At 45.0% G+C, this 24871-nt stretch overlaps 1 protein-coding gene across 13 annotated transcripts in view; it reads right to left on the bottom strand.

Moving 5' to 3' along the window:
* BIN1 (bridging integrator 1) overlaps window positions 1-24116 on the bottom strand; it is a 154528-nt gene extending 130412 nt beyond the window's left edge. For 8 of the 13 annotated variants that reach the window (XM_048869176.2, XM_048869178.2, XM_048869180.2 and 5 more), the window contains exon 1: window positions 19614-19694. In XM_048869176.2, the coding sequence (XP_048725133.1) occupies window positions 19614-19679 (66 nt within the window). In that variant the 5' untranslated portion in view covers window positions 19680-19694. Of the gene's footprint in view, window positions 1-19613; window positions 19695-23834 lie in introns of those variants that run through there. The other 5 variants (XM_048869185.2, XM_048869186.2, XM_048869182.2 and 2 more) reach the window with 3 other exon arrangements.
* Window positions 24117-24871: the final 755 nt, after the last annotated feature.

The following is a 24871-nucleotide window of genomic DNA, read 5'->3' as shown; positions in this document are numbered from 1 at the left end:
GGAAAAACCCATTAGCTAAGTTTAGCCGATCTGTGTGAATACAACATACCTCAGAGAACCATTTACTAGTGGCCAAGGTAATCAGCTCCCCCATAGAACCTGCACGTGACAACCTGAAAGAAGAGCATTTCTCTCATGTTTGCGAGCAACAGTGCCATCATGCACCCAGCCAGTGGGTTGGCAGGCAAAGAAAGGCAGAGATAAAAAAGCATCATCCCTTCAGCATCTGACATTGCAACAGCTGATTACATTAGAAGGTTGCACCATAGAGGATGTTGCCTACAGTTCGGTCATGATTTGGATGGGCTTGGTGAAAGCCTAGCTCATATTTTCTCTGTCTCTAGAGTTATAAAAGGCTAAATGAAACTGACAGAAGTCACTTAGAGACAAAGGCACTAAGCCACAGGCTAAAACTGAAGGTACATGAAGGATGTGGCTGCTCAGCTAAATACGGTAGAAACCCCGCAAGATGCTTTTAAAGTTGAAGCCATGCTAGTGATCATCATCCAATCATAGGACTGGAAGGGACATCGAGAGGTCATCTAGTCCAGTCCCCTGCACTCATGGCAGGACTAAGTATTATCTAGACCAGGGGTGGCCAACCTGCGGCTCTGGAGCCTCGTGCGGCTCTTCAGAAGTTAATATGCAGCTCCTTGTATAGGCACCGACTCCGGGGCTGGAGCTACAGGAGCCAACTTTCCAATGTGCCAGGGATGCTTGCTGCTCAACCCTGGCTCTGCCACAGGCTCTGCTCCCACTCCACCCCTTCCCGCCCCCTCCCCTGAACCTGCTATGCCCTCGCTCCTGCCCCCAGAGTCTCCTGCATGCCACGAAACAGCTGATCAGGAGGTGCGGGGGGGAAGAAAGGGGGAGGTGCTTTCTCTAGCAAAGAGAAATAAAAAGCTACATTGTGCCTTAGTATTTTTAAAATGGCTTCGTTTCACAGAGCCGAAGACCAGAAGTGATCATTAGAACATCTAGTCTGACCTCCTGTGTAACAGGCCATTAAATTTCACCCAGATACTTCTTTGTTGAGCCCAGTAGCTTTAGTTAAACCAAAGCATGTCAGTCCTCAGGAGACTAAACTGTTTGCCACAGACAGAACAGAGGAGGCCAAGGTGCCACCAATGCCTGAGATCCCAGCAATGGTAGGGCATTGATTAATTAGGAGAGATGCCCAGGTGATCCACACCCCATGCTGCAGAGGAAACCCCCAAAAAATACTGCCAATCTGACCTCAGGGATAATTCCTTCCCAACCCACAATACTTGACATAGTGCTGTCCTATATATTTAGGAGAACATACAGTACAGTCCATCTCCAGCATGCAAGAGTTTAAGGCTTTTACAGTTTGTAACTCACACACCTACCACTGCATGGCTGAGCAACTCCTAATTTCTACAGCACTCTACAAGCGGGAACGAATTCGCACCACGCTCTTGCAACGTATTAGCTTTCTGTTCTGTAGTTAAGCAGAGAGGTTCTAGGACATGCCCAAAGCTGCAGAGGGAAGCCAGTGACAATGCTGGGTTGAGAATTTAGAAGATCCTGGCTCTCAGTCTTCTGCTCACATCCCTAGTCCAGGCCTCTCCCATCTGCAGAACTCAGATGGCATTAAGGGAGCTATGCTGACTTACACCACCTGATGATTTGGCCCAACAAATTGAAGCACCATCCCTTCAAAATAAAATGTAAAGTATGGAGCTAAAAGCAAACAATGTACATTTAAGAGGACCGTTGACTAGACACCGTAATCACATCTGCAATTCTGACATCTGCCCTGATGAATGGCCACAGGTCCCTATATTGCACTTGGGAATGTGGGATTTTTGGGTTGTTCAGGGTGGTCATTCTGAAGATCCAGCCTGCTTGGTTTTTCTCCCTATAGTTTCTCCCTTCAGCTTCTGAAGCACTTGGTTGCTTTCTCTCTGAACTCTCCCTGTTTCTTTCTAGAATTCCCACATCCAATAGAACGCAATATTCCAGGTGTGAGCTCATCACTGCGATGCAGAGTGGGAAGATTGCTTCCCTTCTCTGTGGCAGGGTGTCTGTTTACTTACCCCAATTTCAAAACAAGTTACATTGCAATACCACATCCATTTTGCTGTCTGCTAACACCAAGGTCTAGAATACACAGAATCATAGAATATCAGAGTTGGAAGGGGCCTCAGGAGGTCATCTAGTCCAACCCCCTCCCCAAAGCAGGACCAATCCCCAATTTTTGCCCCAGATCCCAAATGGCCCCCTCAAGGATTGAACTCACAACCCTGGGTTTAGCAGGCCAATGCTCAAACCACTGAGCTATCCCTCCCCCCCAGTACAGCTGATCCCAAGGTTCCATAGAGGATTGCTGCCTTCCTGATGCATTATCCCAGGTTTAATCTGACTATGCTACCGCTTTGTACATCTTTCTGCTCTTAGGCCCCTTTGCATTTTGCCTGTCCTCCATGATATAGCCAACCCTGAGCAAAGCTCACATCTTAGTCTGTATTCGCAAAAAGAAAAGGAATACTTGTGGCACCTTAGAGACAAACCAATTTATTTGAGCATGAGCTTTCGTGAGCTACAGCCGATGAAGGGAGCTGTAGCTCACGAAAGCTTATGCTCAAATAAATTGGTTAGTCTCTAAGGTGCCACAAGTACTCCTTTTCATCTTAGTTCACGTGTAAGATGTCACCATGTGCTAAAGTAAAGCAAATTCTCATTTGAATTTCTAGTGTAATTATTTTGCCTCTGTTCCGCTCCATAGAAAAACAGAAGACTGTCAATCAACTTTTCCTAAATATAGGCTGAACACACTGTGTGTTTAACAGATTTTGCTGTGTAAATAGAGGTTCTTGACTTGTTTTGAGTAAATACATTGGGGAAACAAATTAAATTCTTGCTTTGGATGCCAAAAGCTATTTTCAGTTGCTTTCTTATCATTGAAAGATTTAAGAGTTTACATGAAAAGAGGGGCTTTCACTGAAATTTAAGACAATGCCCTTGCACCCACCTCAAGCACAACAGCATCGTATCAGTGCAGGAGATTCGGAAGCGACCATTCTAGGGTAACCAGCCAAGCTGACGGTAAAGCAAAATGAAAAAGTAAACAAATGGCAAAGTTAAAGGTTTAAATGAGATTTGTACTATTAATTCAGTTTTAATTGTCTAATACACCGAAGGAAAATGGCTTTTAAAATTGGATTTTTATTTTGACAGCATCTCTTGCCTTAAAAACCTCAATTAAGTAAGATATTACCTTAAAAATCCATAAGAGACCAGGAACTTTAAGAACTGAAATGAAAACTTTCCAAGGTTTGAGAGCCTGAAGTTTTGGCACTTAAATAATTGGCCTGATTTTCAAATGTGCTGAACACTCTACACATCAGAAGCTGTGGGTAGCTTGGGTACGTAGCACCTGTGACTGTCAGGTAACTTAAATACTCAGCCTTGATCTTTAAAATTAGGTGCATACAATTGCATATTTAATTTTCATTGGTAAGTCAACTGGCACACAACTGATCATTCGTGCACACAATTACCAGATTTGCTTGTGCAATCAAGGTCATTCTGCACACAAATTAGACACACAATTGCATTTAGGGTTTTGTTTTAGACAAAACGTACAGAAACTTATCAGTGAATCAGGGTATTAGCTGCATAGTAACCACATAACCAAGAGGGCCAAAATGGCATCACTTAATTCAGTTTGCATCAATGTCACATTCCAGACGACAACTCCACAAGAAGTTAAATCTTATTTGGATAGGCATTTAACAGGGTTTAATTAAGCCCTATCTATAGCTGGCTGTAACACTAGTAAGGAGGCTAGATAGCACAAATAGTGCCATTTGTACAAATCCCTGCCTCTCGTCTCTTCTCTTCCTCCACCTCACCCCTGTAACATGCGATTTAAATGCAGATACAGCCGCAAAAAACCATTTTTGTTTCTCCAGAGCTGGATGCGAATGCAAAATGAGGTGACCAACTTAGGATGCAAATTAAAAAGGGAAAGGGATCTGAAGTACAGGCCAGAGGTGGGGAATCAGGAGACTGGCAAAACAGGGGAGCTTCTGCACTGCGGGTCCCAGCTGGGGAGCAGAGAATATTAGGGAACCCAAGGGAAGTGATGTAGTACTGCAAAGCAGCTCTGAGCCTGAGTGCAGATGAGAGAACAGGACAGCTACTGCAATGTTTGCTGCAAGGCAGGTTTGAGCCTGGGCCAGTAGGAAGAGGAGAGTCCCTGTAATGCCGCTGGGTAGGTCTTAGCCCCAGAGAGGAGGGCAATCAAAGGAGAAGGAAAAACAGCAGAACCTTGGATACGCTATAGAGCGGCTCTAACCTGGAAAGCTCAGCATCGCCACAGGTGGGATAGCTGGAAATGCCTTGGTAATACACCAGTGCAGGCTTGAGCTTGGGTGCAAAGCCCAGCCTGTGACATGGACACAAGACAGTGAGTGTGTGAGCACTGATTGCAGGTCTAGCTGGTCCCTCAAATCAAGTCAAGGCTTCCCTGAGATTTACTTTCCTTCAGATTTCTATCGGTCACTTTATGCAGAACTTATTCCTGATTTTTCTAGAGTAGAAGCAAGCAGCTGGACCCGATTCTCCTCCTCTCCTAGGGTATTGTAAGCCACTGGTGTCAATGAAGCTACCCATGGAGCCCTTGAGAGGAGGGCCGGATCCTCTCACTGCGAACAGGTGCAACTCCACTGACCTCAATGACGCGGTGCTAACGCACACCAGCTGTGACTCTGGCCCATGGTGTTTTCAAGTGTAGGAGGAGAAGTGCTGTTGTGTGGGGCAAGGGCTATGTGCCACCCTGATGAGCTCCTCAGGAGTTCACACACGAGTTGAGAAACCAAGACAGGATGCTGCACACTGCATTCCTTTTGCCAAGCTGTCCACACAGGCTAAGGGGCAGGTATTAAAGAGCACCAGAATCAGTTACATGCATTTGGCGGGGGAGGGAAATCTGGTCCGGTGGCGGATTATAGTCACCCACTCATAGGTGACTACTGGAAGCTCAGAGATTTGGAAGCTCCATTCTGTTCAGTACTTTGGATGTCCATTCGCCCATCTAACCAATCACATCCCCCCTTCATCTCTCCACTAGCTTGCCCTTCCTACCACGTCAAGGTCAAACTTCTAGTCCTCCCCTCCAAAGCCCCGCATAAAATTCCTTTCTAGCCTGCAGATCAAGCCTCCTTTCCTCTGAGGCCACCCTCCACTCATCCTGCAGGCCGAGTCCCATGCCTGGTCCTGGCCGTGCGCTTTTCTATGCTGCGTCCTGCGTGCAGAATGACCTCAATGCTCTAGTGCAGGGGTGCCCAACCTTCTGTCACAGGAGGGCCACATAAAACAAAGCACAACCTTGGGTGGGCCAAACAGATTCTACGTATTTTAATAAGTCACCTCTATTGATTTTTATTTTAAGTTCAACTTGTTGCGTATGTATTTTGAAAGTATTGTCTATTTACACTTCTGTAAACTAAAGTGATGTAAACATGACAAAACGTTAATGAACTGGTCATGAGCATATTGTGTTGAAGTAGGCCACGGGCTCTGGTGGGCCACGTATGGTCTGTGGGCCATAGATTCGGCATCCCTGCACTAGTTCACAAAACCATTACCCCTTCTTCACAGGCGAACAGCAGATACCACTGGTTTGGTCAACTTAATGCACCCTCTACACACATAGGCACATCACACATCACTTGAAAGCTTATTATATCCACTTTAAAGTGGAGGTCTGATGTGGAGCCGTCAAGTGATGCCCTTACCACAGAAACAAGGATAAACAATGACATCAACGCATTGAAATAACCACTTTGAAATACATAGTCATTAAAGTAAGACAAAAAATTGGATTTCTTTGTGACCTCAAAGTATCCCAACCACAGTCTAAAGGGTAAAAGAAAATCTAATCATAAATTTGTACAGGAATCATTGAAATGTAATAGCATTGGTGTCATTTCTAGTCATCAGCGTTGGCATCTTGTTCACCATTATGATCTCTGCTGAGTGGGTGGGTTACCACAGTCTTCATTGCCTTGGCATGTACCCAGTTGTGTTCAGTCAAGATTGTTCTGACTACAGAGTTGATCATGCAGCAACCCCTACAGGGGCATACACAAATGAGGTCTTTAGACGCTCAGATGCCTGGAAGAATTCAGGAAGTAGATCATCCACATTTTTCCATCCATGTAGCAATGGCAATCCAATATCAGGTTTACATATATGTGAAGACATCCAAAGCTTTGTTTGCCAAGATGCATTTTTGACATGCTCTTCACAACTGTCCTCGCATGGTAGGAGTTTGGCCAGTCACTTCTTTTTGATGGAGAGACTGGGGTGCAAGTAATTCAGGTCTCTGGGCACCCCTTTTCTTTTTTGGCCTGGTCATACAGCATGGCTAGCAACTGCCTTGCTGCAGAAATTGCAGTGGATCTGTCATGCTCTCACAATTGGACAAGATTTCTGAATGAGGTAAATAAACTCCCTTTGTTTTTGACAACATTAAACAGATTTTTTTCCCCAAAAAAACAAATATGGATGACACAGTCACACCCTGTTAATACATGTGCAGCAGGAAGCACCTTGCAGAAGTCAGGAGCAACTGCGTCACAAGTCCCATGTACGGGGGTAAAGCAATGCTTGCCAGATAACATGGGGATTGAAACAAGTGTTCCATTTTTGGAAATTAGTGAACAGGAAGGACCAAAACATGTCAAGTGACCAAATTATTATGTTTCTTTGACACCAAGAGACTCAAAAGCCATATTGGCATATACAGCATGCAGAAGCATCTTTGTGTCTGCTTCCTCTTGAGTACTTTACAAGTCTTGGGCTTCAACACCTCTCTTGGTGATGGACTTTGCTACTTCACCCACTGGAAAAGCCTCCAGAAAGAAGAAGAAGTGTTTGTGTTCCTACACGCTCAGGTGCATTTTAAACCATATATTCAGTGGGATTTTCTGAGCGGCTGCTGGTTAGATACCCCACTTGGACTCCCGGGGCCTCCATGAAAAACAGTTTTTACCAACCACCAGTATTTCTTGCATCCAATGTTCGCTCCTCTTTCAGCACTGTCTTTCTGCGATTTCCACAGAGTTACTGTTGTCATGTTGGTCAAAGACTTCAACTGCAAAATCAGCAGTCTCAAATCCTTTTAGGACCTGCCTCAAGTACTGAGCAGCCAATTCATCAAATGTGTGGAATCTGTCTGTACCCATTGTTTGTTTGGCAGCCATAGCATCTGATGTACACTGCCGTTTCTTTGTTGCATACTCTTCGCTCATTGAGCTTCCAGCTCATGCCCTTGTCACAGGTGCCCGGAATGGGTCACAGATGAGAGAGCCCATCCCAGGTCAGGCAGTCAGAAAACAGGATGGCCACTCCAAATTGGTGGTATATTCTATTAGTAGATTTCACCAAACCAGTAACAAGTGTGCACTCCTGGATCACTACATTTGTTTTACCATGGAGCCACGGACAGTCCTCCTTAGGCTCTCCAGCCTCTACTTAGCTACCCAGACAGACCAGACTTTATGAAGAAAGGTTATTAAAAGCAAAATCACCCCATATTAGGTTTCTCCAATCCCAAAGGGCTAGTCACTTACCCCAGTTCAAGGTATACTTCAGCTCTCACCAAAGATAATGCTGAAGCCAATTTCTTTAGTAAACTAAATTAAACGTTTATTAGCTAAGAAAAAGTTACTGAGAGGTTAAAGCAGGTGAATACATTACATGTGAATTAAAAGTTTGTAATACACAATGCTAATAGAGATGTAACATTTGCTAGTTTTCTATATGCTCCTCTGGGTTGCCCAAAAATATTTTGTCCTTTTGTTCAGAATTCCCATCAGTATTCACCACTCCAGAAAAGGGGGTGGGGGGGTAGTCAGGGGCCTTTATTACCCCTTTTTTATATCTTGATCCTTTTTACTGGAAAAGTCCTTGCTGTGTCATGAGGTCAGGCAGTGCCATGGTCCTTCATATGAATTGCAAATTCTTGCTTGCTTTTCTGGGTACATGCGGTTTGAGGGGTCTCCAGGGCTGACAAGCAGGGGTCATTGTTTATAGTCCCTCTGTTATTCCTGAAGAGTTAACCTGTTGGCATTTCTCAGACTCACAGCATGTTTGAGTCACAAACATATAGCAAAACCTCGTAATTCCATACATAATATTGATACACACATTTTAATAGGACAGTAATATTCAGCATATTATAACTTTTCCAAAGATACCTTACAAGGCGCACCTTCTACAAGCTTTATCATAATTTTGTAAAAATGATTACCATAATTGTGTAGACTATCACAACTTCCCCTTTAGAGAGTATCACAGCCCTAATTCAGCTTTGTCTTTTCTTATTGTTCCATCAGCATTGAAGAGGGTCATAAGCATAAATCCTACTGGTGATTAAGAACAGTTGCCATTGAAACATGTCTGCATCTTGCCAAGGACAGGGATCTGCAGAAAGCAATTTCTGGACTGACCACTACTGGGACTGTCCCTCCCTTGGCAGACTTACATTTGGTCTTCTTGACCATGTCAGCAAATGTTTTGATGCCAGATTTCTTGACTGGGCTGAAGAAGCTTCATGTCCCATCACAACCAAATGCACCTCACAAACCTCTTCATTTCTCACCAACATCTCACCAACATCTGCTATTTTCAGTAGTGAAACTTGTTTATCTGATGAAGTCCACAGATACACTGATAAGCACCTCTGGATGTGATTCAGGGTCAAATGGGTTTGTCATATTCTTGATGACATGGTTGGTAAGAGCTGTAATATGCTCTTCATGGACTTTGTTTTCACTACTTCTTATTAGGTCACTTCTTTCTCTCATAGCTTTTGTATATTCATAATACGAAGCTGTGTATTGTCATCTTTGACACTAATACTGACCTGTGCATAAACATCACTGAATTAAAAAGCTAGTTTCTAGAATATTTCAAAGACTAGTACTGCATGCAAAGGCAGTTACAAGTTAAAACTCTACCAGAGAAATTAAATGCTACATTGTACGTACAAAAGCTTACAAATGGAGACTGATTACATTAGGAATGCATGTACGTTTATATCTATCCACTATGCAGTACAAGCTGTGGGCATGCAATCTACTGCTGCTGGTCCACAACCTTCAGTGAGAGACTGATTGGGTCAACAAATTTCAACTGAAAAATATAGAAAGCTACTATAATCACCTGTGAGATACTTTGACAATTAAGAATGTGCAACGTGAAACCATTCCACATTGATATATTGCAAAATGTTGATTTGCCATTTTTGCAACATAGAATCTCAGGGTTGGAAGGGACCTCAGGAGGTCACCTAGTCCAACCCCCTGCTCAAAGCAGGGCCAATCCCAACTAAATGATAACATGCTAAACGGCTTTATTTCCAGGGAAAAAAATCCTTGTCCATGCAAAACCAATACAAATCTTTTAATACACTGTCATTTGGTAGCTCTGACCTATAATCACCATGTTAAAGTGTTGAAATTAACAAACCGTAAGAACTGTAGTCATACCCCTATTGCAGTGTTTCTGGAACTGTGCAAAAAACACTCATTTTGGGTCCCATTGTTTCAGGTTGCCTACAGGCTTACTTCACCGCTTGACTGCTCCATATCACACCTTATCTAAACAGTCATAAAATGAGCTTTCAAAGGATATAAATGGGTATATTAAACTCCAAAAATACAGCCCTTTTTGGAGAATTGCCACAGGCCTATCATCCAAATACCCCCTAAAAATGCCCACCTTCTGCAATGTCCAGTTTACAATAAACTAGTAAAATGATCAATCAAAAAACCCGAACTAATCCATACCTTTGGATAGTCCAGTGCAGTGGTTCTCAACCAGGGATACGTGCAGAGGTCTTCCAGTGGGTACATCAACTCAAGATATTTACCTAGTTTTACCAGTGCAAACTAAAATGTCACACAGACAATTAGTTGTTTATACTGCTCTATATATTAGACACTGAAATGAAAGTACAATATTTATATTCCAATTGATTTATTTTATAAATTAGATGGTAAAAATGAGACAGCAATTTTTCAGTAATAGCGTGCAGGGACACTTGTCTTTTTATGTCTGACTTTGTAAGCAAGTAGTTTTCAAGTGAAGTGTAACTTGGGGGTGTGCAAGACATATCAGATTCCTGAAAGGGGTACAGTCGTCTGGAAAGGTTGAGAGCCACTAGTCCAGTGGTATCTGTATTCTGTAGGTCTGTCCTTTGGAGTGTAAGTGCTTTGGAACAGAGAATATTTTATTTATTAAATGATGATGATGCAGCATGGAACACACTGTCGTATTTGACGCAGGATGAATTGCAAATTTTACAATGGCTGATGCCTCTCAAAAAAAGTTTCAGCCAACATTGAAGTATTTCAGTACTGGACTAGTGGTCATGGAAAGTGAACGGGAGCATTGCAGTCCTATCTAATTCAATTTCACCCTGGAATGTGAGCAACTATTCACTGAAAAATGTTTACTCTGTCTCTGCTCAGCTCTAGTTACTATGCTGATAAAATAACTTCCTTGGAAGGTGTAGCTATTGGGCAATTCCAACCACAAAGCCCATCAACTTTGGGGAAAAAACACCCCACATGCTTGACAGAGAACTGCATAGTTAATGAATCATTCCAAACCAGGTAACTATTTTCTTAGGCCTAAAATGGCAGACATCTTGCAGACAGTCCGGCACACTAGGTTTTATTCATTACCAGGCCATTAACAAACCGGTAACACTAACCAAGTTTCTTTAGTCAAGGATTTGTCACTCCTAAATGTTTTGCTCTGAAATAGTCAAATATTTAGCGCTCTCTTCACCCTGCCCTGCAGCCTATTTTAAGGAACATCTGCTGTCTAGACTTCTCCCTCTTTCTAAATTGAGGGGCAAAAAAAGCCAGCAATGGCTGAACTTAGTAGTGGTTCTTACAAACAGCACTATGCTGCCATGAGGGACAATTAATGAAAAAGCTTTTCAACTGCAGGGCGCAGCTCTGGAGGAAGAGTTCTCCTGAACATGTTCGATATATTTCGGTTCATACCGAGTAGAGTTCTGCAGGACTTCTGCTTACACTACACAGAGAAAGAGCGTGGGAAGGCACTATCAGTCTTGTTTTCCAATCCATCAACTATTCCATCTACAGGTTCCCTGTATGCCTGGTTTCTCTGGCCAGGCTTGGGCCATGCATACACATTCCCAAGGCAAGAGGCTGCATTGCACTCTAATTTCCAAGGCCTCCTCAGCAGATAGGGTAAGCTTTTTATCATCTTACTAATTTGTGAGAAAGTTTACACAAACAGGCTGAAGGAACCCTAAAGTACCCTTTTTTTTTTTTTTAAACTTGGGCTCTGTGATCTTATATCAATTAAAAAAATCTATGGCCAGTTTTCAGTTTAGCCATTTAATTTGCTTGCATATTTAGCAGGATTGTGCATACACATTTAGTAACTAGACGCACCTCCAAAGTTACCTAGTTTGCATGGGTGAGCACACTAACCATGCATGCAAGCCAACCCTAACCTGTGTGTCTTAATCCTCACCAACCCTGCACAGTTATTTTCTATTTGCTTTGCACTACTATAGTTTTCGTTTCTTTCACGGCTGAAACCCTCTCACAGTAGCAACCAGTTTGTAAAGATCCAAGAGGTTCAAATAATTTGCAAATGTATCTGAAATTTCAAGTGCTGACCTGAACCATCTGAGGTCCATACCTCACCAAAATGTACCCACTGCAAAAATCCCATGTCAGATCTGTTGTCCCTACTGCCCTCAAAACTATGCTTTTCTGCAAAGGCCTCTGCTTATGTCTCGGTGTTTATTTAAATGTGATGCGACCTGCAGTGTCAAATGAGCTAAACTTGCATGTTAAATGAGTGACTTTCTTCAAAGTTTTTTTTAAATAAATAAAAGCTACATTTCAGTTTCTCTTAGCTCAGCAGTTGCTGACACCAGATTATTATACTTTCACTTCACTTTCTCTTGTGGAACACTTAGACTGTTTAAACAAGGAGTCCTTGTGGCACTAACAAATTTGGGCATAAGCTTTTGTGGGCTAAAACCCACTTCATCAGATGCATGAGTGAAAAATACAGTAAGCAGTATATATATATATATATTACAGCACATGAAAAGATGGGAGTTGCCTTACCAAGTGTGTGTGCGCATGTGGGGGTTAGTGCTAACTTCCACCTAAATTGGATTGGACTCATTAGCACTGACCCCCCCCCCACCACCACTTGGTAAGGCAACCCATCTTTTCATGTGCTGTACACACACAGCTTACTGTATTTTTCACTCCATGCATCTGGTGAAGTGGGTTTGAGCCCACGAAAGCTTATGCCTAAATAAATTTGTTAGTTTACGGTGCCACAAGGACTCCTCGTTGTTTTTGCTGATACAGACTAACATGGCTACCACTCTGAAACTTAGATTGATTGTTAATGAACTTCAGCGAGGCAAATAAACTAGCTATGGAGCAGAAGGTTAAAAGGCAGGCTGTCCATTCCAAGTCGCCAAGTCATCAATTTCCTCTATGCTGCTGACATTAGGAGACCAAGCTCTTTGTGTGGGCGGTTTCTGAAGCCACCACAGCAGATATTTAATTCTTGTTCTTGTGTTGAATAAATAGAAAAGGCACATTGTACAAGGGTGGATAATGCAGAGCCTGCTGGCCAAATGCAGCTCAGAATAATACAACTTTATCTTTAAAAAAAGACAGTGCTCAGAATACATGTCCCAGCGTCACTAATATAAATAGGGAGGTCTGAACGCTAGGATCATCTGCTGCATCTCCCTGAAGAAGAGGGTGGCTGCAATCTGTTCTGTTAATGCAAATCAAGTGCAGCCTTCGGGGTCCTGGTAAATTGCCAGTGCAACTGACTGGGGCAAGGGCTCTGCATGGTCCGGCAGCCCACGTGGAGCTGTGAAGGTTGCACTGTGTGATGGAACTAGGATGGGTCCCATAACATGACAAAAATCAAATACCTGTCAATTAAGCCCTCATCTTCCCTTCAAATAAACTATATATATATTTTAATGTAGAAGCTTCAAGCAGTATTGCCAATCTCAGATCAAAAATCATGACTCAGATCCTGGGAGGAAAAAAAAATCACGAGATTGGCCCCACAAATCATAGGATTTAAAGATCAACATGCTCTTCATCTGTCATTTGACTTTTTAATTCCCCTCTATCAAAAACACGTTTCCAGGAGATTAATTTCAGGTGGGAAAGTAAACCTTTCATGCAGACACACACAGAACTCCCTCAGGTCTAGGAAAGGTGCGTCCAGCATCACAGCAAAATGCAAGGTGGAACAGCTTGTTTAGCATATGTAGTTAGCACGTATTGTAAAGGGACCATTCAAGGGAGATTTCAGAGTAGCAGCTGTGTTAGTCTGTATTCACAAAAAGAAAAGGAGTACTTGTGGCACCTTAGAGACTAACCAATTTATTTGAGCATAAGCTTTCGTGAGCTACAGCATCCGATGAAGTGAGCTGTAGCTCACGAAAGCTTATGCTCAAATAAATTGGTTAGTCTCTAAGGTGCCACAAGTCCTCCTTTGCTTTATTCAAGGGAGAGTGGCCTGTTAACACCTCTGCAGTCATAGGACAAAAAAAGGGGGTTAGTGGGTTACAGCCATAAATCCAAGTGTGTGCGTTCAGTCCATGATTTTCAGGGTCTAACAGAGTTATGAATTTAAGCTCCCAGGCTCATCTTCTGAAAGTGTTGTGCGGGTTTCCTTTGAGAAGAGGATGGAGAGGTGAGATATAGAGGTATTCACTTTGTGAAAAGTGTTCACTCACAGGTGACAGACGGGGGTGTTTTTGTCTTGCATCATTTTCCTGTGCAAGTTGATTCGAGAGCACAGTGACTGTCTGGTTTCACTCTCATTGTTGCTATTGGGGCATTTAGGGCACAGCATGGGATGCACCCACTTGTTGTCCTAGGCAGGGGTAGGATCCATGGATCTTTAGAGGTGTGTGTTGGGAGGCACTGATCATTGTAGCAGTGAACTGGAGATATGTCTGCAGGTTCTGCATCTGTTATCCTGGCAGAGTCTGGGGGTCACTTTGAGTTAGTGTGTTCTGGTCTGTGGGGAGCTTACTTCTGATGAGCATGGAGGTTGGGGGTTGCTTGAGACCAGAAATGGGAGTTCAGGAACAATTTCTTTTGGGGGGGTCCCCATGAAGTATGGGTTGTAGCTGTTTGATGATACCCCATATGGGTTCCAGTTGGGTGGGAGGAGGGGGAGGTTGCAAGAGGAGTTGATTTCTGTATTGAAGCAGGTTCTCACTTGATTTATGGCTTATTACAACAACCTGTAAACCACTGTCCCCCCACACTTTTTGTCCTAGGACTATGGATATGTTAATGGGCCACTCTACCTTGAAGAGTCCCTTTACAATATGGGCCCGATACTTATACTAAACTATCTGTTCCACCTTGTATTTAGCTGTGACACCAGGAGTACCTTTTCCAGACCTGAAGAGCAGCCCTGGATGGCTCAATAGCTTGTCTCTCTCACCAACAGAAGTTGGTCCAATAAAAGATATTACCTCCCCCTTATCTCTCTAATATCCTGGGACTAACATGGCTACAGCAACACTGAATACAACCTTTAATGCACCCATGCCTCACCCTGGCTGAGGAGATGGAGTGTCTGTACACTGAAGGTACACAAACCTAGTTAGGAGAATTGGAAGGAAGAGGTCACAAAATGGTTAAGACTTTGTTTTATCTGAGCTACTCCTAAGCAATGAGAAACTAATTTCAATATCATTGTAATGCTTCTGTGAATGGTATCTCCTTTTTAGGATGGATGTCCCCTCAAAAGCATCCCTTCAAAAATGGAAAGAAGCAACTATGCTGGTAGGGAAAAGAGGGCGCACTTCTGTTAAGTTCTTGCATGCAGAAGTACTCAGTGGAGAGCTCCATAGTGTGATAAAGATAAAATATGATGGAAAAACCTAATTCATACTTATTTAGAAATATACCACACAAGGCCTACAAAATGGAGCTGAAAAATGAACAATGAACATCCTGGAAACACAAGGCACTCAAAGTAGCAAATTTTCCAGTTATTTTTCAATAGTGATCCATATGAGCTGCAAAGACCTTCACATGCAAGAATATCTTTGCAATGTCAGCCAGCTTTTGGAGCCTTTTATATTTATTACTAATTATATTTATAATCCCTAAATATCATTTTTAAATAATCCATTCAGTCACATTCAAAGTATCTCAAAAACCATTTTAAATCTTTCTTCTCTGCATAATTTTGATCACTACATAAATATATACATTGTTCAGTAATTACAATAAATTATTTTGTTGTTCTTTTTTTAAAACCTTCATAATTGTCCAAATAGCTTAAAATGATTCTTATTTTAATTATTCTTCCTTCCCGCAGCCTCTCCCCTTCCCTGAACTCAGCAGCACCCCAGTCCCACCAGTCCCCAGCCTCACTTCTGCTTCTCCTAAGGTTCTTCCCATACCCCCTCACACCTCCGAGACCTCAGAGGCTCCAGTAGGACTGTCTCCCACTTTCCCAGCCTGGAGGGTGTTAGCTCCTGGAGCAATTCTTTCCCTCCCCCGAGGCCAGGTGCTGCAGAGGGTAGGGGAAGGAGCAGATGCATCCACCTTCCTGTCTGTATTTCTCACATGGGGAAGAAGGGGAGAGTGAAGCCAAGCCGAGGGGAAGAGACTCTGCTGGCTTCCCGCAAGGCTGAACTTCACAAGAGGCCTGGAGCTTCTCACGTCACCACCAGACAGGCTCCACAAGTCTTCCAAAACCCTGCCCCTTGTGATAAAAATCGGCCAAGTTGGTGGGAAGAGGAGGAGGGCAGCGGGAAGGAAAGGAGGCCAGCATCTACACTACAGAGTTAGGTTGACGCATAGCTGTTTACGTTGACCTAACTCGGTTAGTGTTTACACTACAACTTTGCTCCCACCGGCCTACTACACCCACTTAATAACTCCACCTCCAAGAGCGTCAATGTCTATGTAGCTAGGTCAACACAGCATCAGTGTAGACGCTGCATTACTTACATCAACTGTTGCGGGCTCTCAGAAGCTGTCCCGCTATGCCCCACACTGACAGTTCAATCAGTGCACGCGCTCCTGGAGAGGACCCAGACCTCTGACACAAGAAGCAAAGTGTAGACATGCACAGCTGATGTTATTACTGTGGCAGCTGCATGCCTACTTAAGTTAGGTCGACTTAATTTAGTAGTGTGGCCATGCCCTTAGGATGCAATCTGGCAAGGTACTGAGCACCTCAGATTGTAAATGCTTCAGGGCAGTGACTTGACTTCTTTTCTGGTAAAGTGCCAGGCAAGTTTATGACCCTCTAACAATAATTAATAATTAAAATGACGTGGTTTTACTCTAGGACAATGATTAGCAGCGAAGAAAGGCTGAAGGACCAAAAGCTATTCAATTAACCTCCCAGCCAGAGTAACTTTTCCAGGGGGCTATTGTAAATCTCCCTTGAAGTCTTATCAAAATTCCTCTTACAACTACCTCAGTAAACAATGCAAAGCCCTGACCTCCCAAGAATAATTTTAGAGAGGGCTTGCTGCAAGAATCAAATTAAAATCACAAGTGAAGAGAGGGAGAGAGCTGAATCAGAAAGCATTCCAGAGCTTTGTGTTTCCTAAATGAATTAGCTACAATGTGGTCAGTTTGCAGCTGTCCTTAATTATGGCTTTTAGAGTCATGTTGTCACTTCCAGGATTATGTCTAGGAAAGGCAGGTGAAGAAGGCCCTTTACCAGTGTTACGAAAGAGACCACCACCCACAAAGCAAGCCTTGTATAAGCTGCTGGCAAGTTCTCCAGAAAAAGACAGTTCCTGACAGGATCAGCACAGGTACAGTACTTCTGTCCCCCGCTGCATCGCCACTTCTGCACGCCTCCTGCCTGACGTTACACAGAGCATTTGACACTTTGCCCAGGAATGAGGTCAAACAGTAGCACTAGATCAAGGCTTTGAAAGGCCATGAGGAACCTGAGGTGCAGCAAAAATGAATTCCACCGTCTTGAACAGACCAGGCAGGCATATTTTTTCAGTCATTTACTCCCTGCAACGGTAGGGCCAAGGCAACACAAGGCACTAGTCCCTTTTCTACTTTTCCAATACAAGTCTATAAGACCTCCAAAGATGTCCTCAGAGCTAGGACCTGGCTAGCTCTGAGGCTGCCTCCAGACAGCTGCAGTCCACAGCTGGAGAAGACCAGCTTAAGACTCTGGGGACCACAGAGGCAAAATCCTTGGGCCAACTAAAGTCAGCAGCAAACCTCCCATGGACTTCAATAAGGCCAGAATTTCACTCAGGGGGTTCTTAGCTGTTGGACCCCACCTCTGGGTTTCTTCACATAAGAGTGGGACTGAGACCAGGTCTGATCAACATGCAAGGCCTGCCTTTTTGCTAAATCCTTCCTACCCATTGACATCCTTCTCTTGGCTCCTGTTCAGAGAAGGGCTAAGGAAACAGAGAAAAAGAAAGGAACAGAGTCGGATCAGTGAAGAGACAGCTCCCTTCTGAACTGTGTTGTACTAACACCATTCCTGTGACAGACAATTTATTCGAGAAAGGGATTGAGAGACAGAGCAAGAACAGTTTTCTTCTACCCCTTCCTTCCCAGCCACCTTCCACCCCAGGGTCCTTTGTTATTGCTCACCATTAACCATTTACCTAGGATTGTTAATTCTTTAAAGGAGTGCTTGTCTTACTGGTATATAAAGCGTTATGCTCACCAATAATAAACTGATAAAACACCCTTCTGAGGCTATCAAAGCCCCTTTACAAAGATGGCTGTGTCATCATCCCCAGAGTACATGCGAGGAAGAGAGTTGAAGTAAAATGCCCAGGGTAACACAGCAAGTCAGTGGCAGCTGGGAAAGTTAGAACCTGGGAGTCCTGACTTCCAGACCTGTGATCTAAAAATCACACTGGGGAGGCCTACCATAACATAAACCATCATTGAAACAGCTTGATCTAGAAGGAATCCCCCCTGCTTTTAGTTTGCTTAGATTAGGAATAAAGATAGGGAAGTGATGATGGATTTGTTTGTTAGCATTCACATTAACTAGCATGATTATACCTTATTGAGGTCATAGAAGAATGTACCCCCCCACCCACCACCCCCAAACGTCTGGAAGGTTGAACTAGATGCAGAGGTCTTTTAATGTAATATTTACCACACCATGAAAAGAGACCACCACTCGTCTCTAAATACCAACAGAACAACAAATAAAAACATGACAAACACACCCCAACACACACAATCCAAGCCTGGAGCAATAGGCATAAACTAGTTTATTATTTCTACCTCACATTATTCTTGCAGAAATCCTTTGCCCCAAACCTGATAGTTTTCGATTCCTTGCATCTACCACACATTTCTCTCCTCGCCTTGCTGGCTTGCCTGAAACACCTTAAATCCTGAGCAGCTCTCGACACAGCTATCATTCCACTCCTGCTCTCTAGCCAGCCAATAGGAGAGGTTAGTAATGACTAAACAGGTTTGTCTCTGTGACATGCCCAGCTGAGCAAGAAGAAGTCAGTCATCAGTTTGTGGCATTAATCGACCCTCCACCTAAGGAATTTCTAGGATGCCAAGATTCATTCCAATCAGCCGAATTCATTTTTATTTAAATGTTGAGTGAAAATTTGTGTTCATGTAGATAGACTGAAAGGCCTAGAAACAACAAATCCCTGGAACAGAGCTAGGATGACTTAATTCAGGGTATAAGATTGGTATCAGTAAAGCACTGGGAAAAGCGACTATGTGGAATAGGGAACAGAGATATTTACAATCTAAATAAGAAACTAGATTATTATAGGCTAAAGAGAAAGAAAAGCATAGATTGTGGCGCATTTATTACATGCCATAAAAAGTGCAAACAAAACTTCAACACTAGGCCCATGATGACCTCGGATGTGAACATCTGTAATGTTTTTGTGGCACCAACCTCTTCCCCCTACCTCCCCCCCCCCTTTAGAGTGAGTTTAGAACCCCATATTTAACGTCTCAGAAGCTGAAGATACACCAGTTATCTACAGGATAGACAACTGCAATGAACCTGTCCCACCAACATGCCTCATCCCCGACTAAACTAAATGATTACGGGTGTCTACCCGGCTGCTAGTGGGAGGTAAGATTCCCAGTTCAGGTCGCTATATAGAGAGATTGGATAGAAAGATATTAGCTCTGCTCAAGCTAGCACACGAAAAATAGCAGCAGTTTAAGGTACTCACCCAAATACCCCCCCCCCATGAGGATGTATTCAGGAGGTCAGCCTGAGCCACTGTATCCATACCACTATTTTTAGCACCCTAGCTCAGAAAGGGCTAGCACATCTATATCTACTGTAGGTGAGAATCACTCTCCCAGCTGCTGTGTAGCCATACTGCAAGAGGCCATTTCTTGCCCAAGTCCCATCAATCACCAGCTTCTCTGTTAAGGCTGCCAAAAAGGGTGTAAGTACCATTTATGATGGTTGTTTTTGCGGTGTGGACACCTGTAACCGGTCTGAGACACCACAATCATTCTTTACATGGATCACTGAATAACCACCAGATGGTAACAATTTTTACTCACGGCAACTCTAGGCTGAACATGAACGAACAAGATTTTGTATCCAATTACCCAACCGCTTTGCCTCATATTTCTGCCGGACGTAAGAAAGTATCTTCTGGAAATAAACCAAGAGCTTTGGTGAAAAGCGGATGAACACCACATCTGAAGGAACATCTTACGTCCTTTACACAACAGAGATCTCAGAAGCGGAAAGAGAATGTCTCCAGTCTTCCATTGTGAATTTAGTACTGAATAAGACATCATTCTTCATTCAATACAAGGCTCAAATTCATCACCAGGGACATTGCTGAGATCATGAACTCCCAGCACTCAAGCTGGAAATCAATGGAGGAGGAGGGATTCTCATTCTAAATATAAAACCTAAAAAGCATACATAACAGGGACACTAAGTGTGTTGAAGCACTAAAATACACCAGCCTTAAAAGCATAAGCGCCTGTTTTGTCCTTTGCCAAGGGGGTGCTCAACCCCCCACTCAACCCCGGTCCCCATCCCCACTCCACCCATTCCCCCAAGCTCCCACCCCGCCTTTCTCTGCCCCCTCCTCCCAGTGTGCTCCATCCCCGCTCCTCCCCCTCCCTCCCAGCTCCCCCTGCACATGGTGAAAGAGCTGACCACATTAGCCAGGAGGCACTGGGAGGGAGGGGGAGGAGTTGATCAGCTGGGGCACCCACAGAGTTGGTGCCTATGCTTAAAAGGCAGTGAAAATTCCCTGGAGCATCTATCACAGTTCAAGGCAACTGCATCTGTATTCCCACTTTGTGGTCCAGCAAGGGCACCCACTTGTAGGCTTCTAGCTCCGCAGCCATCACCTCTCTTGGGGGGAGACCCATCTCTTTCCCTTTAGACCAGGGTTTTTCCAGGCTGCACAGTTCCCAGCCTAAACTGCGATATTCCCAGCAAGCCAGACAACCTAAACAGCCAGCAGCTGCATATAGCCTCTGGCGAGAAGGCAGTTAACAGCATAACTGCCCACAGTGATAAGTTACCCACTCAGCCCTTTCTAAGCAAGCACATTTATTATTAAGGTGAAAGCATTACAGAGAAAACAGATTAAAAACAATAAAAAACTACATGCCTGCTAACAAGCTTACCAGAGATCACCCTCAGCTCTAACAGGGGCTCTGGTAAGTGATCATTCCTTCAAACCCCTCCTAGGGTTCTTTCTTGTGGTCACAATTTTATATCAGCTTTCACTCAGAATACACACAATCATGGATAGTTAATTCTTTCCTCTATACAGCGTTGGCTTTGATCTTGGCCTCAAGTAGCAGGTGAACAGCAGACAATGGTTCTCTTCTCAGAGCATAGCTTCAAAAGGCTGGGTCTTTGCATAATCAGAGGAAGGATTCTCCATTCACCTCCTCTCCAGGAAACCAACTTAACTTTGTCCCAAAAGTTCATTCTTGCCTGGCAAATAGTCCTCTGAAGCTCATAACACTTCCCAGGGTTCACACTGGTCACATCTCCCCCTTAGCAAAGTTACATGAGATCCCACAATGATGTATACATTTTGCATTTTTAATACAGTGGGCTCCAAAGCTATTTCAATTTTATTTAATAAGGTTTTTTTTTTAAAAGGAAATTGCTATATCTTTCAGAGCATCCTTTTGGGATAACCTTTTCATACTGTTTTTTAAAATAGGTTTGGGTGCTGAGCACCCACCCAGCTTATCTTCAACACTTTTGCTTAATGCAACTATTCATGTCTGGCTTTAAATATACACAACTCTTCTCTCAGACCATAGAGTGGCATTACATTCTTCCCATCAAGCAGTGATTTATATGTATCAGTTATTTAAAGGAAATAAAGTCTTGCAAATGCCAAGGTGATGGCGTAACGCTCACTGCATTTGTCTCCCTACATTACCATGTTGTGCAGGATTGATGGTAATCCTGTAACTATTGCGATATGCCTACCTCTCACTTTGCTAGTATCAAAATTAGTGGGATAACTCTCCTCTATGCAAGCCATTCCCCAGGAGAAGAGGGTGAGGTCTCCCACGCCACGTGAGAGACACTCTCCATTGAATCAGTTCATCGAGGCCAAGCAGAGGATGAACAAAGCCCTGCAATTCTTTTTTCGTTGTTTACAACCAAAGAGTTGTCCTCGTTCCCTTGTTCAGTGTGTAGGAGCAGGCATTTTCATTGCTGCTCCCTGTGCAGTCACTGTTCGGTTGCTTTTTAAAGCAGCCAGACAACATTATGGGCCCCATTCCAGCTTCATTAAATAAGTGCAATTCAGTGAGAGCTATCAGGGAGGGCAGAGGCAGGGGGGCTCTGATTTCCTTTCCCCATTCTGATCTGGTAGCATTTTACATTCACTTTGCTTTGTGTAATCAGGCCTTCCATCTAGAGCTAATCATCACTAAAGGTAACTCCTGGAGAATAGAAACAGTCATTGCAGAAGCATTCTCCCAAAGATGTACTGCTCCTCACTGAGTCAATGTCATCTTTCTGTAACAGCAATCACTGAAAACCAAGATGAGCGTGCTTGAGATGAAAAACAGCTGATCAGTGTCCCTGCATAAAACGTCCGATAATCCCTGCACAGACTAGGCATCTGGCGTCCAGAGCAGGATCCCAGAGAGATGAACATGAAAACTATCCACTGCATAGTCCTCAAACCTTTCCCTGACATCGGGAAAGAGACCCTAATTCATCCTCCCCAGCAACAGCTTGATGTTAGCAGAGGAAGGCATACATAGCCTAGTGACAGGCTCCAGAATCTGAGAATCAAAGAGGGGAAAGCTAGGAAATCTTGCTCTAGGTTTTAGAGGAGAGTGTGAGACAGGGAGGTAGGTGGTGTCGAACTCCTTCAATCCCCCACCCTTAGGTGCCAAGCTTAGCACCCCCCAGCTAGCAAAGCATAAAGATCTGCTTGGATTGCCATGCAGTGCTTTCTAAAGATTGGCAGAGCTTTTCTGTGCTATCTACAGCCAACAAGGAGTTTCAGAGGGAACAGGCCACATCCTTCCCCCCCACCACACACATACACACCCACCCACCCCCCAGCTGATCCCCACTAGAGCACACAAGCTGGTTGGAAACCTCACTGCAAAATTTCACATTCTCCCCTAGCAAACGCTTGAGACAGCTGCAGTGACCCCAAATGCAGCAACCCCCTTGAAAGCCAGTTTTAAATTTTTGATTTCCTCCATGGGGTATCTCCTCCAGTGATAAACCCGGGGGGCAAACCTGGGTCCAGAACAGGACGGGGGCCTGGCAGCCAAGAGGAGAGCTGCTCTCTGACAGATCTGGATGGCTAGCTTTTTCAGAGAGAGCTGTTGTACTGCAGTGCCCGGGAGAGGGTTTCATGCTACTGGGCCCATGTTATGAGCCTGGTCCTGTAACACTTCCCATGCCAGTATCCATGGGGCTGCCCAGAGAATAGCCAGGGCGGGGGGGGAAGGGGGGGAGGCTGCCATGCCTTTGAAAGGCTGCGTTCAACCCAAGCACTTGAATTTATGGGAGAGGCGGGTGGGGAGAGCTTTGCAACCTCACTGGATTTAATCCACACCTAGGGAACCTCTCCCCCCCCCCCCCCCCCGTCACTCCCTCCCTGTCTGCAGGGTCTCACGCTGGGACCCCCCTGGTGCCATACACCCCGCAGCAATCCACTGGGGAACTCCCTGGGGGGGAGCCCCCCTGCGGTGCCCTGCCGGGGAACCCCCCTCCATGCAGTGCAGGGAAGCAAGGGCAGAACAGCGGGGCGGGGCGCGGGGGGGGGTCATCTGCAGCCAGGCGGGAGGGGCGGAAAGCTGCCCTGGGGGGGGGGGGGGGTGGAGAAATGCAAAGGTCTGATCCGCATGGGAAAGCAAAGCGCGTCCAGCCTGCACTGGGCTTGAGCGTCTGCCTGCAGCGCTGCTCCCTGGCTTCAGCTGTTTGTGACCCCCCCACACACAACACACAACACACACTCCCCACTGGGGGTCAATCAGCGCACCCCCGATCTCTCAGAGCCCCTCTGAGCTACCGCAGCTGCGGCACCAAGAGGCTACTCCGGGCTGGCGACCACTAGCCCCCCCCGGGCTACTGAGCGGTCAAGTGCCTTTGGGAGTGGAGGGGGGGAGGAAAACTACGGGGGGGGGGCAAAGACTGCAACACACACACACCCCTCCCCCCCTTGCACTGACACGTCCCCAGTCAAACCAGCTCGCCCAGCACTCGAGGATCAGCTCGCCCAGAGCCCTTCCCCCGCCCGGGGGCTTGCCTCGATTTACCTTCTCCTGGGCGCGGGTGAGTTTCTTCTGCATGTTGCTGGCGATTTTCCCCGCCGTGACTCCCTTGCCCATCTCAGCCATCTTGCCTTTCCCTTTTCACCCGCGCGGCTGCACGACTCGGAGCGAGGGAAGCCCGGGGCGAGACAATGGCCATCGCCTGCCCCGAGAGCCGGGCGCCAGGAGACGGCCTTTTAAAGACACACGGCCCCAAAGGCGAGGCCGCTTCTTAAAGGGACCGCTCCCGCGGGCCCCTGCAATGGGAAACCTCTGCTCAGCCCTATCACCTATGACTTTGCAAGCCATTCCCCCCCCCCCCCCCCACACACACACACACACAACCCTCGGATCGGCCCTGCTCCCCACGCTGTAGCTCTGGGAGCATGCTTATGCCCTTGGGTTTTTAGTCCCCATTGAAATGTATTTAGGCAAAGCGCAACAAACCCAGAAGCCAGGCAGAACTTCAGGGGGATAGACCTCCGATTCTCCCCCTTCTAAAGCAGGGCTCGCTACTACGTGAGCCAAAAGGTAATCAGCTAGGCCCCGATCTTCAAAGGTATTCAGGCGCCTAACTCCTTTGGGCCTTAGTTTGTAGCAGTGCGGGGCCTCTGACACATATTTGAATGGTTCCGATCCTCTCCAGTAGATTGTCTCAAAACAGCTGTATTAGAATTGGAAAAGGTACAGAGAAGGGCAACAAAAATGACGGCGGGGGATGGAGCAGCTTCCACATGAGGAGCGATTTGAAAGACCAGGACTGTTCAGCTTGGGAAAGAGACAACTCGGGGGAGGATATGACAGAGGTCTATAAAGTCATGACTGGTGTGGAGAACATGAATAAGGAAGTGTTATTTACGCCTTCTCATAACCCAAGAACCAGGGGTCACCCCATGAAATTAATAGGCAGTAGGTTTAACACAAACCTAAGGAAGTACTTCTTCACACAAAGCGCAGTCAACCTGTGGAACTCATCGCCAGGGGATGTTGTGAAGGCCAAAACTATAACTGGGTTAAAAAAAGAATTAGATAAGTTACTGGTG

This window comes from Caretta caretta, chromosome 11 (assembly GCF_965140235.1).
Source record: "Caretta caretta isolate rCarCar2 chromosome 11, rCarCar1.hap1, whole genome shotgun sequence".
Lineage (NCBI taxonomy): Eukaryota > Metazoa > Chordata > Testudines > Cheloniidae > Caretta > Caretta caretta.
Note: the sequence above shows the minus strand (reverse complement) of the source record. Positions and strands in the feature narration are given on the sequence as shown.